Genomic DNA, 12,924 nt, shown 5'->3' with positions numbered 1-12,924 from the left:
TGTGGAAGAAGGTGCTCTGGTCAGATGAAACCAAAATGGAACTTTTTGGCAACAATGCAAAATGTTATGTTTGGCGTAAAAGCAACACAGCTGAACACACCATCCCCACTGTCAAACATGGTGGTGGCAGCATCATGGTTTGGGCCTGCTTTTCTTCAGCAGGGACAGGGAAGATGGTTCAAATTGATGGGAAGATGGATGGAGCCAAATACAGGACCATTCTGGAAGAAAACCTGATGGAGTCTGCAAAAGACCTGAGACTGGGACGGAGATTTGTCTTCCAACAAGACAATGATCCAAAACATAAAGCAAAATCTACAATGGAATGGTTCAAAAATAAACATATCCAGGTGTTAGAATGGCCAAGTCAAAGTCCAGACCTGAATCCAATCGAGAATCTGTGGAAAGAACTGAAAACTGCTGTTCACAAATGCTCTCCATCCAACCTCACTGAGCTCGAGCTGTTTTGCAAGGAGGAATGGGAAAAAAATTCAGTCTCTTGATGTGCAAAACTGATAGACATACCCCAAGCGACTTACAGCTGTAATCGCAGCAAAAGGTGGCGCTACAAAGTATTAACTTAAGGGGGCTGAATAATTTTGCACGCCAAATTTTTCAGTTTTTGATTTGTTAAAAAAGTTTGAAATATCCAATAAATGTCGTTCCACTTCATGATTGTGTCCCACTTGTTGTTGATTCTTCACAAAAAAATACAGTTTTATATCTTTATGTTTGAAGCCTGAAATGTGGCAAAAGGTTGCAAAGTTCAAGGGGGCCGAATACTTTCGCAAGGCACTGTATGTACAGTCGTGGCCAAAGGTTTTGAGAATGACACAAATATAACATTTTCACCAAGTCTGCTGCCTCAGGCAATTTGCATATACACCAGAATGTTATGAAGAGTGATCAGATGAATTGCAATTAATTGCAAAGTCACAAAAAGGGCTTCACAGGCAGGGATATTGCTGCCAGTAAGATTGCACCTAAATCAACAATTTATAGAATCATCAAGAACTTCAAGGAGAGCAGTTCAATTGTTGGGAAGAAAGCTTCAGGGCGCCCAAGAAAGTCCAGAAAGTGCCAGGACCATCTCCTAAAGTTGATTCAGCTGTGGGATCGGGGCACCACCAGTACAGAGCTTGCTCAGGAATGGCAGCAGGCAGGTGTGAGTGCATCTGCACGCACAGTGAGGTGAAGACTTTTGGAGGATTGCCTGGTGTCAAGAAGGGCAGCAAATAAGCCACTTCTCTCCAGGAAAAACATCAGGGACAGACTGATATTCTGCAAAGGGTACAGGGATTGGACTGCTGAGGAACTGGGGTGTAGTCATTTTCTCTGATGAATCCCCTTTCCGATTGTTTGGGGCATCCGGAAAAAAGCTTGTCCAGAGAAGACAAGGTGAGCGCTCCCATCAGTCCTGTGTCATGCCAACAGTAAAGCATCCAGAGACCATTCATGTGTCCGGTTTCTTCTCAGCCAAGGCAGTGGGCTCACTCACAATTTTGCCTAAGAACACAGCCATGAATAAAGAAGAGTACCAACACATCCTCCGAGAGCAACTTCTCCCAACCATCCAGGACCAGTTTGGTGACGAACAATGTATTTTCCAGCATGATGGAGCACTTTACCATAAGGAAGAAGTGATAACTAAGTGGCTCGGGGAACAAAACATCGATATTTTGGGTCCATGGTCAGGAAACTCCCCAGACCTTAATCCCATTGAGAACGTGGTCAATCCTCAAGAGGTGGGTGGACAAACAAAACACCACAAATTCTGACAAACTCCAAGCATTGATTATGCAAGAATGGGCTGCCATCAGTCAGGATGTGGCCCAGAAGTTATGAGGTCTTGAAAAAGAAGGGTCAACACTGCAAATATTGACTCTTTGCATCAACTTCATGTAATTGTCAATATAAGCTTTTGACACTTATGAAATGCTTGTAATTATACTTCAGTATTCCATAGTAACATGTGATAAAAATATCTAAAGACACTGAAGCAGCAAACTTTGTGGAAATTAATATTTGTGTCATTCTCAAAACTTTTGGCCACGACTGTATGTGTGATATTTAAGTTTTTTTATAAATTAGCAAAAATGTCTAAAAACCTGTTTTTGCTTTGTCATTACGGGCTATTGTGTGTCGATTGAGAAAAAAAACGATTTAATAAATCTTAGAATAAGGCTGTAACGTAAAATGTGGAAAAGGTCAAGGGGTCAGAACACTTTCCGAATGCACTGTATACTTGCACTGTCTGATATCCATTCAGGAGCCTGGCCTAAGTGGATGAGGGTGGCTTACTGTGCTCATCAGTCTTGTTCTTCCCCCAGTGCTTCCTTTCTCGCCAAGGGTCACGCTAGAGTTCAGAAATCTGCATTTTGAACGCAAACCATAAAAAAAATGGTGTTTTAAACCATTTAAATTGTATTATATTCAAAGTATTTTTTATTCAATGGAGTGATCAGGCTCTTGCAACTACATTTTTTGTTGACAGAAAATACATGACTGCGACAAATTCGGCAGAAAACAGCTTCATTTTCATTAGCTGTAGGGACTCATGAGAAGTACAACGCTATTTGGCAAGAAGCCACAAGTAAATGAGCTTAGCCTACAATAAAAAAGCCAGTCATTTCTTTGCAAAAACTCAGCACGGAATTATATTTCTAATGTTTATCATAGAAAGAATGTAGCCAGCTACATTTCCAAAATATTTTGCTTTAAGTTAATAGTAGATTTTACCAGAGAAAAAGTAGGTTACACTGAGAAATGTACCGGAGAAAAAAGTAGAGCGTTGTCTGAATTCTCACTGAAGTGGAGATGTAACTGAAGCACAATATGAGTCTGATGCAGAGCAGAAAACAAAAATGCAGCTAAAGGTTTATGCATATTTTATCCTGTGTGAAAAACGTAGAATTCTGCATTAATGTCCCCTCCCACCCCTGCGATATGAACCATGCCCTCTCTGCCTCATACAGTACACACCAGCATAACACAAAATTCTCTGGGCACAAACACCAGATCTTCGTCAGGCAACAGGGACAAATTATATGGCGTGTAAAAAAAATATGATAAAAAAAAAAAAAAAAGATCTATTCCATCAGCATTCTACTATGGATAAACCCTAAACTTTCCAAGTGTGTTGAAACCACGTGTTCAAGAAGCTTTTAATCTCCATTTTAAAAAAAAGGCACGAATGTGTGAAAAAAAGTGTACCCAATAATTAGGTTAATAAGTCTTATTGAACTTACCTGGACTACTTCTATTCCTCTTTTCCTGAAAGACATAAGAAAAAATAAATCAAAATACATTCACTCATTATTTAAACATCAAAACGTGGAGGTGGGACAGAGCGAGCACTGCAAAAACGCCAACAGATTAACCGGACAACTCTGCAGACATTAAAGCATATTCACTTTCTCCTGCAGTGTTACATATTACAACAGAATAAAAAGACACTTGTGTCACCACACACCAATTTATGTTCTAGCATTCTGTAGTGGCTCCCAATAGCATGGGGAATCTCACACCATCAAAAGGTTATGGACATCAAGGGCAGAGATGGTCAGCAAGGAAACCAAGATAGAAAGTGCATGCACCCCCCACCACTTTAAGGCTTTAAGAGTCCTGAGTTTGTCTCACAAAACATACTGACAATGGCATAGGGCTACTCAACTGTTCCATTTATGCATGTAGTGGATAATACTAAATCTAACAGACTTTGGCATTATTATTTCAATTTAGCACACACACGGTAAAACTTAATTCTGGGAATGTAAACCACAGTGGCATAACATTCAAGAATAGAATATGAATTTGTTATAGGAATTCATAAATATATCGCTGTTAAGGCCAAATAAGCTCCATCTGCTTTAGTCTGGGAGTCCAGGGACAGTCTTCACTTTCGAAGGACATTTTTTTTTTATACCCAAAGCACAATCTATATATATATAAAAAATAAAATAAAAAGTGGGTTACTAGGCAACGTGCACAGTCTACAAGAGAGAAATACTCAGTGGCGTTTGTGCAAGAGACTTCCAGCGGTTCTAACATAATAAACCACAATGTTCCTCTAAAAGACTTGACAGTCTTTCCAATCCACCTGTCTGCCCAAACAAGCAGAAGTAGTAGCGGATGTTTTCCTTACTTATCAAAAACGAGTGATGCAAAGATCTTAGGGGTCATCAAGTAGTGAGAACATGCAAGTCCAACTAATCTGAACATACAAACATGGGTGAGAGCATGAACACTAGGCTATGCGCAGTGTTTCCTATACATATAAATATTTGTAAGTGTTTTGGGTGTCCGTGGTGCCCCCCGCATAATTTTTATGTAGCCTCCCGAGTGGCGCAATGGTCTAAGGCACTGCATCGCAGTGCTAGCTGTGCCACTAGAGATTCTGGGTTCAAGTCCAGGCTCTGACGCAGCCAGCCGCGACCGGGAGGCGCACAAATTGGCCCAGCATCGTCCGGGTTAGGGGAGAGTTTGGCCGGCAGGGATGTCCTTGTCCCATCGCGCACTAGCAACTCCTGTGGTGGGCCGTGCGCAGTGCAAGCTGACATGGGGTCGCCAGGTTTACGGTGTTTCCTCTGACACATTGGTGCGGCTGGCTTCCGGGTTACGTAGGCATTGTGGCAAGAAGCAATGCGGCTTGGTTGGGTTGTGTTTTGGAAGAAGCGCGGCTCTCGACCTTTGCCTCTCCCAAGTCAGTACGGAAGCTGCAGCGATGAGACAAGACTAACTACCAATTGGATACCACGAAATTGGGGAGAAAACAGGAAAAAAATTACATAATGGTTTATGAAAAAGGAATGGGTTAGAAGCCCAGCCCAGTTCTGGTGACTTTTTTTAAAAGGACATATTGCTCCCAAATGAAACATGATGCTGACACCATCTAAAATATAATTTTCACCTCCAGAAATTAGCCCAATAACATATTGGTAAATATGATTTGAACATATTGGACCATGCATATAGCCCAGCGGTAGGCAACCGCCGCAGGCACGTCATGTTTTTGATTGAACCGACCTGGAAGACCAGAGCTAAGGGCTGTTCTTAGGCACTTTGTTTCAATAAAAGTGGTTCAGCTTTCCTAGAAATCTGTCAAGGCAGAGAGGTTAATGGGATATGTAGAAACCCACTTGTTCGATGGGAGTTATTGTCTAGATCAAATATTTCTCTATAATGAAAGCACGAGGTCCAAACGCAAACAGGAAGAGACATGGCATCTTCCACAGAGCTGGTGACATTATAGTGCTGACGGGCCTCAGACTGGGTTCTCCGAGTGTGGGGGCCTCTCTCTATGAAGTTGAAATGGAGCATTGAATGAGAATACTAAAAGCATCAGAGGTTCATGTCACTCAATAGTAGGTAAAAAAAAAATGGCCAACTAAAATAACCTTATAAAATAACCTAAAATAATAATTCCAAAACATAGGCCAATAGCCCAGGGGTAAAACAACAAAACCTACTACACCAATGACTTGCCAAATCTTTACAAGAACACAGTTGCACCCAGGTCACAGCCCCATGGTAACAGTAGAGCAGCCATTCACTGATTTACAACAATGTGGATATTTAATACTGCAGCTGGCCCGTTTCATGGTGTGTGAATGGGGTCATTGGTTTCATTCTAGCTCTTATATTGTTGCCTGGTCCATGCGACGAAAGGAAAGGAGGGAAGATTAATAAGGCAAGCAGAGTTGCCAAGACCAAGCTTTTTGTTTGGGCTTGACACACGAGGAAGTAGTTGATAGTGCAGGGTGATGTCGGCTTTTAACTCTCTCCCCTACAAATCACACATTTAAACAAAGTCAAACAAAAGCTCACGCGCACACACACAAGTTCATGTTCACAACAAATTCTCCAGCAAGCCAATAGGATGGCAGGAAGGTGAGAGGTCAGGGGAACACTAGTCCAAGAAGAACATCTCTTTATTCAGTTCACCTGTGTGTGCATCCAGAGTGAGAGATCCCCCTAATCCTGTCCTGACAGGAGGAAGTGACAGAGCTTCCCTTGTGTCCAGAGGCAGGGGGTCCAGACAGTAATTTCATTTCCCTAATAAAAGGTAAACAGTTCTGCCAGCTTATGGGTATTATTAAAGCAGGAGTCCTTAACGCCAACAACGTCACCACACCTCATCTCTGACCAGCAGGGATCTCCCCCACAACCAGCTGGCCCAGACAACTCTCCACGACCATCTCCATTTTGGAACACTCAGTGTCCCAGATGCACTCTTGTGAGGAGGGCTGAATAGAGTCTAGGCAGATGTTGGGGACAGACGTACTCTACTGGCTAAAACAGACATTGATCTAACACTAATTACTGTGTGTCATAAACCTTTTAGGTGCATATGAAAATAAACGTGGTTAGTATATAACTTCAATTAAATACAGCAATTAGTGACTAGGAGACTGAGCCAATCTTGTTAATGTCTAAAACTACCACAATTTGATTTCCCCTCATGAGGGTGAGCATGGAGCTTACACCTAATGTGTAACACACCCAATGGTAACGTCAACACTGGAGAGCTAACTTTATAATTCCAATGTCACAGAAATGTTGCAGTACAGTTGCAGTGTCCTGCACCGTGTGCGTGCAAATGACAACACATTGTTTTTTACAATACAGGAGCAGAAGTAGATAACAAGGATGTTTCACCTTTCTTCTTCCTCTTCAAATAAGACCTTTAATATTTTCCCAAGAAGTACACTGCAGGGAAAACCCACTACAAAAGAAGAACTAGGAGAGACTGAGCAGAATAGCTCACCTGTCATCAGATATGAGGTAAAAGTGATTGTGTGATGGGAAAATGAAACCAGACAGGAATTCCTAGACACATTTTCACTTTGTCAAACTGAAATTATACTCCAGGCCATTGCCCGCAACATGAACTACAGCTAGCAGCAACAGTGAAGGGTGAGTATGTTAGGCCACCGCCACCACGCACATTCCAAACCAACAATTTGTGGAGTAGACAGTAGAGCAAGGAGGTAACCCCCCACCTACTACTACATGAAACAAGTTGTTCCTGTCACTTTCCTGAACTATATTTTCCAAGAGAGTAGGCAAGACTCAGAACATTTGATTGTTCCTACAACTAATCCAAACCCATCCCTGGCCTACACACACCAGCCATAACAGCACCTCCCCACCCTATAGCCTACGTAGTACACCTGAGCCATCCTCCAGAGGAAATATTTTGTTTGGAGTGTTATGAAGAGATTAAAAATGTTTGGTGGATTACATTGTCATAATCTGGGCTGGCTCAATCGGGTTGCTTATCAGCCCCCTTGTGAGGTGAAAATACATTCAGGGTTCGTACACTGTCAAGTCAAATTCAAGTACTTTAATGACTTTTTCAAGCATTAGTATTTATTTTCAAGGATCATCCATTTGTAATAGTTCCTATTATGCAATTGTTTCTAGTTCCCAACAGATGGCACTATATCACCACAACCGCATAAAAAATTAAATAAACATACTCTTCATCACTACCTTGCATGTTCTACTCAATAATACATGTTGTTTCCCTACTTATTTACCCCAACTTTGGGAACCACTGTACTACTAACCTCTCCCTGCTTGCTTCAACACTTCCTCTCTCTGTGTATCTGACTCACCACTGTCTGTCTTACTACTATCTATAAAAAAAAAGGTATTTGTATTATGAGAACTTATCGTTTGATTATAGCTAGCTTAAATTTCAGTTAAATGCTCCTGCCGAGGTCAGGCTCCGTTCAACATTAGCTTCTAACTTTATCCTTCTAATCAGCCAAGGGTATTTTATTTAACTAGGCAAGTCAGTTAAGAACAAATTCTTATTTACAATGACGGCCGAGGAACAGTGGGTTAACTGCCTTGTTCAGGGGCAGATCGACAGATTTTTACCTTGTCAGCTCGGGGATTCGATCGAGCAACCTTTCAGTTACTGGCCCAACGCTCTAACCACTAGGCTACCGGCCGCCTTGTCTCTAACCAGTAATCACATCATTCACAATGCAGGCTGAGGCAATACATAACTTTGGGTGAGAGAGACTGAATAAGTGAATGAATAAAGTTGTTGGCAATCAGCTTTGAAATCAGCTTATTTTGAGTTACGGAGTTATCACAAAGTACTAGGGTAGTGAATTGATGTTAGCGTTAGCTGTCAGCTAGAAAATAAAGTTAGCCTACAAAGCTGGAAACTAAAAGGTATCTTCTTCCATTGTAAAGGTTTTAGCTTCTATGGACATTGTTTTGCGAACAGTAATGAACAGTTTGAACCTTTTGTATGCCATGTCACATTATTCAAGTGTGTTAGCTCCCAACTCATGCTGCACAGAAGTTAACATGGTGCAGCCCATACTCCCAGTGCAGGCTAGCAATGAGTAAATGGAGAAGAAACGGTGCGCACTATAATAAGTCAGCTGCGCTGATAGACTGACTTGATCCTTGAGACACATTTGACAGAACTACCGAAAGTAACAAATTATAGTACCGAAACATTTTTAATTTGCTAGTGTAAATTTTTTTTTAAAATCAGTATAGCATGCGACACTAAACCCAGGAGAGTAAAATCTAAATCTGATTGATTTTCATTGCCCGAAGATTATGATCACTTAGCCGGACATTCTAAGTAGCTATTTACACAGAACCAGAAAAAAACTGACTAATGAAATTATTTTCAAATGTTTTTATTTATTGTTTATAACCTGCTTAACGGGCAACCTCACAGCAGGCTCAAGTTGCTCAAATTGTGAGACTGCTCAGGTCACTATAATCCCTGTGATTGTTTCCTACAAAAAAAGGCAGTACACTGAGAAATGCACTTGGCCTAACACTTGTGCCCAACAGTGCTCCAAAATGGTCAGCAGACACTGTTGCATGATATATGCAAATTGAGCTCACACTGAATTTATGTAATATCCTCTTCAATTAATGTTCAAAATGTGTACTCCTCCAAAATATAATCAGTTAAAACAAGAAAATATGGATGCAACACTTGGTTCTTGAGGTCATAATAAAATAGTAGCGCCATTTGGGCACATTTAAAGAAGTGATTACCTATGTTTTTAAGACTGGATATTTGTAACAAATAGCTACACCACTACTAGTACTAGCTACTACAATGTATCTCGCACCAGATAGCTGGCTGTATCCCTCCAGGACTGTAACTACTGTACAGTAGACTGAAATGTAACCACCAGTAGCTACATTGTTGTCAGCACATACAGTAGCCTACCTGCACAAATCAGCAAAGGCCTGAAAATTCAGCTTCTTCATCTTCTTCTCGCTGAGCCAGTAACCCACTCTTCTGCCTTTCAAAAAAGTCTGCATCTCCACCTCGCGTGTTCACAATCCAGAAGTTATGGTCGAATCAACCTGGACACTGGCGAAAACAGGAAACTGTCGTCCCACACGAACCTAGAGGGGAGGGAGAAATGACTTTGTATTTCGTATTAGCCTGGCCATGTGAGGAAACAGGACGTACTAACTTAGCTAGTTAGCCATAACCAATAAGTTGACTCGCAAAGCTGCAACGTCTCCAGCTAGCAGTAGCAAACTATTAGTTATAGCCATAACAATAATGTCTACATAGCTAAACTTAACTGAATTTTAAATGACTGTTAGCTACCTAAACGAACAGTTACCAAAAGCCCCCCTCATAGTCTCTTCGGAAATGCAGCTAGCCTAACGTTAATTTCTAGAGATGCGCCACATAAAGCAAGGCATTACTTAGCCTGTGGTTTCTAAATACATTCACTAGGCTGATGACAAAGCTCGAGGAGAAGCAAATACACAGCTGATTTTCGGAAAAAAATCCATAAAAAGTTAAATAAAATGTATAGCTACCAGCTAGCACATGTCCTCTTTGAATTTCACCTAGCTAGCTAGCCTGATAGCTGTCCATTCTCCGTTCGGCTGGTTGTTCAAGCTGAAGTGGTGACCAAGCACTGCACGGAGATCTCTTCTCCGATTTTACCTGACTGCGTACTCACGCTCTCGAATAGAGCTCCATTATGTAGCCCTAAACAACTCTGCATACCGTTAGCTAGCTTGCTGGGGAGATTATAAAGACACCGTTGACGCTTAAACCGACAGCCAAACTTTACCCTAATTTTAATGAATTCTGAAATAATATATCGGTTGTCAATCGTGTCCTTATAGCCTTGATGAGCATGAAAACGATGTAAACCATATGTCATGGCCGTCTCAGTCACCAGACCCATTTCAACACGTATGGGAGATTCTGGAGCGGCGCCTGGGACAGCGTTTTCCACAACACTATGATGATGGAATTTCTAGTGGAAGAATGGCGTTTCATCTCTCCAATAGAGTTCAAGACACGTGTATAATCTATGCTAAGGTGCATTGAAGCTGTTCTGTCTCGTGGTGGCCCAACGCCCTAAAACACTTTATGTTGATGTTTCTTTTATTTAGGCAGATACCTGTATATCATTAATATACAAAAAATTAAATACAAGTTTAAAAAAACAGACGTAGCAACTAAGGATTCTAGCTTTAAAGGCAGGTGTTGGGGGAAGTTGAGACATGCCGTCTAGATAGAATGGGCCACCACGGAATGGGAGGAGTAAAAGGCCAGCAACAATTGGTATTATTGAGAGACCCATGAAATGACACCATATATACATGCTACAGACCCTAGTGAGTATTCCCTGTAATACTTTTACTGCGGCACCCAGAACTGTTTTTGTTCTATAAGCCAATATGTATTCCAAATACAGTGATTCGCATTGTGGCAAATAGTCTGGGTAGCCATTTGATTAGATGTGCAGGAGTCTTATGGCTTGGGGGTAGAAGCTGTTTAGAAGCCTCTTGGACCTAGACTTGGCGCTCCGGTACCGCTTGCAGTGCGGTAGCAGAGAGAACAGTCTATGACTAGGGTGGCTGGAGTCTGACAATAGGTCCTTCTTTTAGGGCCTTCCTCTGACACCGCCTGGTATAGAGGGCCCTGGATGGCAGGAAGCTTGGCCCCAGTGATGTACTGGGCCGTTTGTACTACCCTCTGTAGTGCCTTGCTTTCAGAGACCGAGAAGTTGCCATACCAGGCAGTGATGCAACCAGTCAGGCAGGATGCTCTCAATGGTGCAGCTGTAGAACCTTTTGAGGATCTGAGGACCCATGCCAAATCTTTTCAGTATCCTGAGGGAGAATAGGTGTTGTCGTGCCCTCTTCATGACTATCTTGGTGTGCTTGGACCATGTTAGTTTGTTGGTGATGTGGACACCAAGGAACTTGAAGCTCTCAACCTGCTCCACTGCAGCTCAGTAGATGAGAATGTGGGCGTGCTCAGTCTTCTTTTTCCAGTAGTCCACAATAATCTCCTTTGTCTTGATCACGTTGAGGGAGAGGTTGTTGTCCTGGCACCACACTGCCAGGTGTCTGACCTCCTCCCTATAGACTGTCTCATCACTGTTGTGTCATCGGCAAACTTAATGATGGTGTTGTGCTTGGCCGTACAGTCATGAGTGAACAGCGAGTACAGGAGGGGACTGAGCATGCACCCCTGAGGGGCCCCTGTGTTGTGGATCAGCATGGCAGATGTGTTGTTACCCACCCTTACCACCTGGGGTCAGCCCGTCCAGGATCCAGTTGCAGAGGGAGGTGTTTAATCCCAGGGTCCTTAGCTTATTTGGGTGGCAGAGTAGCCTAGTGGTTAGAGCGTTGGACTAGTAACCAGAGGCAACCTAGGCAAGTTCAAACCCCCGAGCTGACAAGGTCGTTCTGTCCCTGAACAGGCAGTTAACCCACTGTTCCTAGGCCGTCATTGAAAATAAGAATTTGTTCTTAACTGACTTGCCTAGGTAAAATACAATTGATGAGCTTTGAGGGCACTATAGTGCTGAGCTGTAGTCAATTAATAGCATTCTCATGTAGGTGTTCCCTTTTTCCAGGTGGGAAAGGGCAGTGTGGATTGCAATAGATATGTAAATTGGAGTGGGTTTCGGCACATAGAATAGTTTTTTCTCTATAAGCCAATATGTCATTTGTAGGGCTGATAGGTATTTACACAACAGTCATTTACACCACAGTCATCCAATAAATAACTGCATATTGACTCTTACGCTACATCAATAGGTTCTGTAGAATTAATTTACATTAATTTACTTAAGCTCCAAAAATGTATCAATGTGTGCAACCTTATATTATGCATCTTATATAAAGTTGTAATTCTCTTTAGTTTACATTTTTTGTAACATTATTTGAAGATGATGCACTATGCAACATTTTTTATTTCGTATCATACAATTTTTTTCAAGGCAAAATTGGAAGACCAGAAGTGTCAATGTTCCTGCAATGACGCTAATCTTTTCCAGTGTGCGGTCAAACACTTAAAAGACACACCCTCGTCCACTTACCCTGGGTGGGTGGTCCAAATTATTAGCCAAGCAAGGGAAGTTTGCATCCTCAGCCCTCATTTTTAGTCGGCTTTGCGAGTGTAAAATTATGGTCACTCCGGGCAGTGTTGCCAATTCCTCAGTAAGGAAAGTAGCTATTGGTTGTCCTTTTTTGGAAATTGTAGAAATAAAACATTTTCCTTCTTCAGAAGTTCCAGCTAGGCAGGCTAACGTTAGTTAGCTAGCTCTCATACAGTAGGCGTATATTAATAATTATATATTTAATATAAGTAGACATGCATTCATAATTGACAGTAGCAAAGCACCCATAAATTATCGGTGGCTGAAAACACTATCATCGCGGGATGAACGAGTGACGAATTTCCGGCCAAGGGTGGTCCATTTAAAAAACATTTCTTCCTCCCGCGCCTTGCAAGTGTATACTCGTCACAGACGTCATGAAACGTCACCAGAAGTGTCCACTTAATTTGAGGGCGGTGGAGATATGGTGTGTCTTTTAAGTGTTTGGGTCGCAAACATGGAGTACACTCGCAAACTCGACTAAAAACGAGGGCTGAGGGCCTTA

General features: G+C 42.0%; 1 protein-coding gene across 2 annotated transcripts in view; it reads right to left on the bottom strand.

Annotated features, from left to right (window-relative positions):
• LOC139383348 (inositol-tetrakisphosphate 1-kinase-like) overlaps nucleotides 1-12,580 on the bottom strand; it is a 52,415-nt gene extending 39,835 nt beyond the window's left edge. The window contains exons 1-3 of one of the 2 annotated variants that reach the window (XM_071127855.1): nucleotides 12,360-12,580; nucleotides 9,221-9,402; nucleotides 3,249-3,273 (exon numbers count right to left, since the gene is read on the bottom strand). In XM_071127855.1, the coding sequence (XP_070983956.1) occupies nucleotides 3,249-3,273; nucleotides 9,221-9,315 (120 nt within the window). In that variant the 5' untranslated portion in view covers nucleotides 9,316-9,402; nucleotides 12,360-12,580. Of the gene's footprint in view, nucleotides 1-3,248; nucleotides 3,274-9,220; nucleotides 9,403-9,831; nucleotides 10,090-12,359 lie in introns of those variants that run through there. The other variant, XM_071127853.1, reaches the window with a different exon arrangement.
• Nucleotides 12,581-12,924: the final 344 nt, after the last annotated feature.

The sequence above is a fragment of the Oncorhynchus clarkii genome, chromosome 25, assembly GCF_045791955.1.
Source record: "Oncorhynchus clarkii lewisi isolate Uvic-CL-2024 chromosome 25, UVic_Ocla_1.0, whole genome shotgun sequence".
Taxonomy (NCBI): Eukaryota; Metazoa; Chordata; class Actinopteri; order Salmoniformes; family Salmonidae; genus Oncorhynchus; species Oncorhynchus clarkii.
Note: the sequence above shows the minus strand (reverse complement) of the source record. Positions and strands in the feature narration are given on the sequence as shown.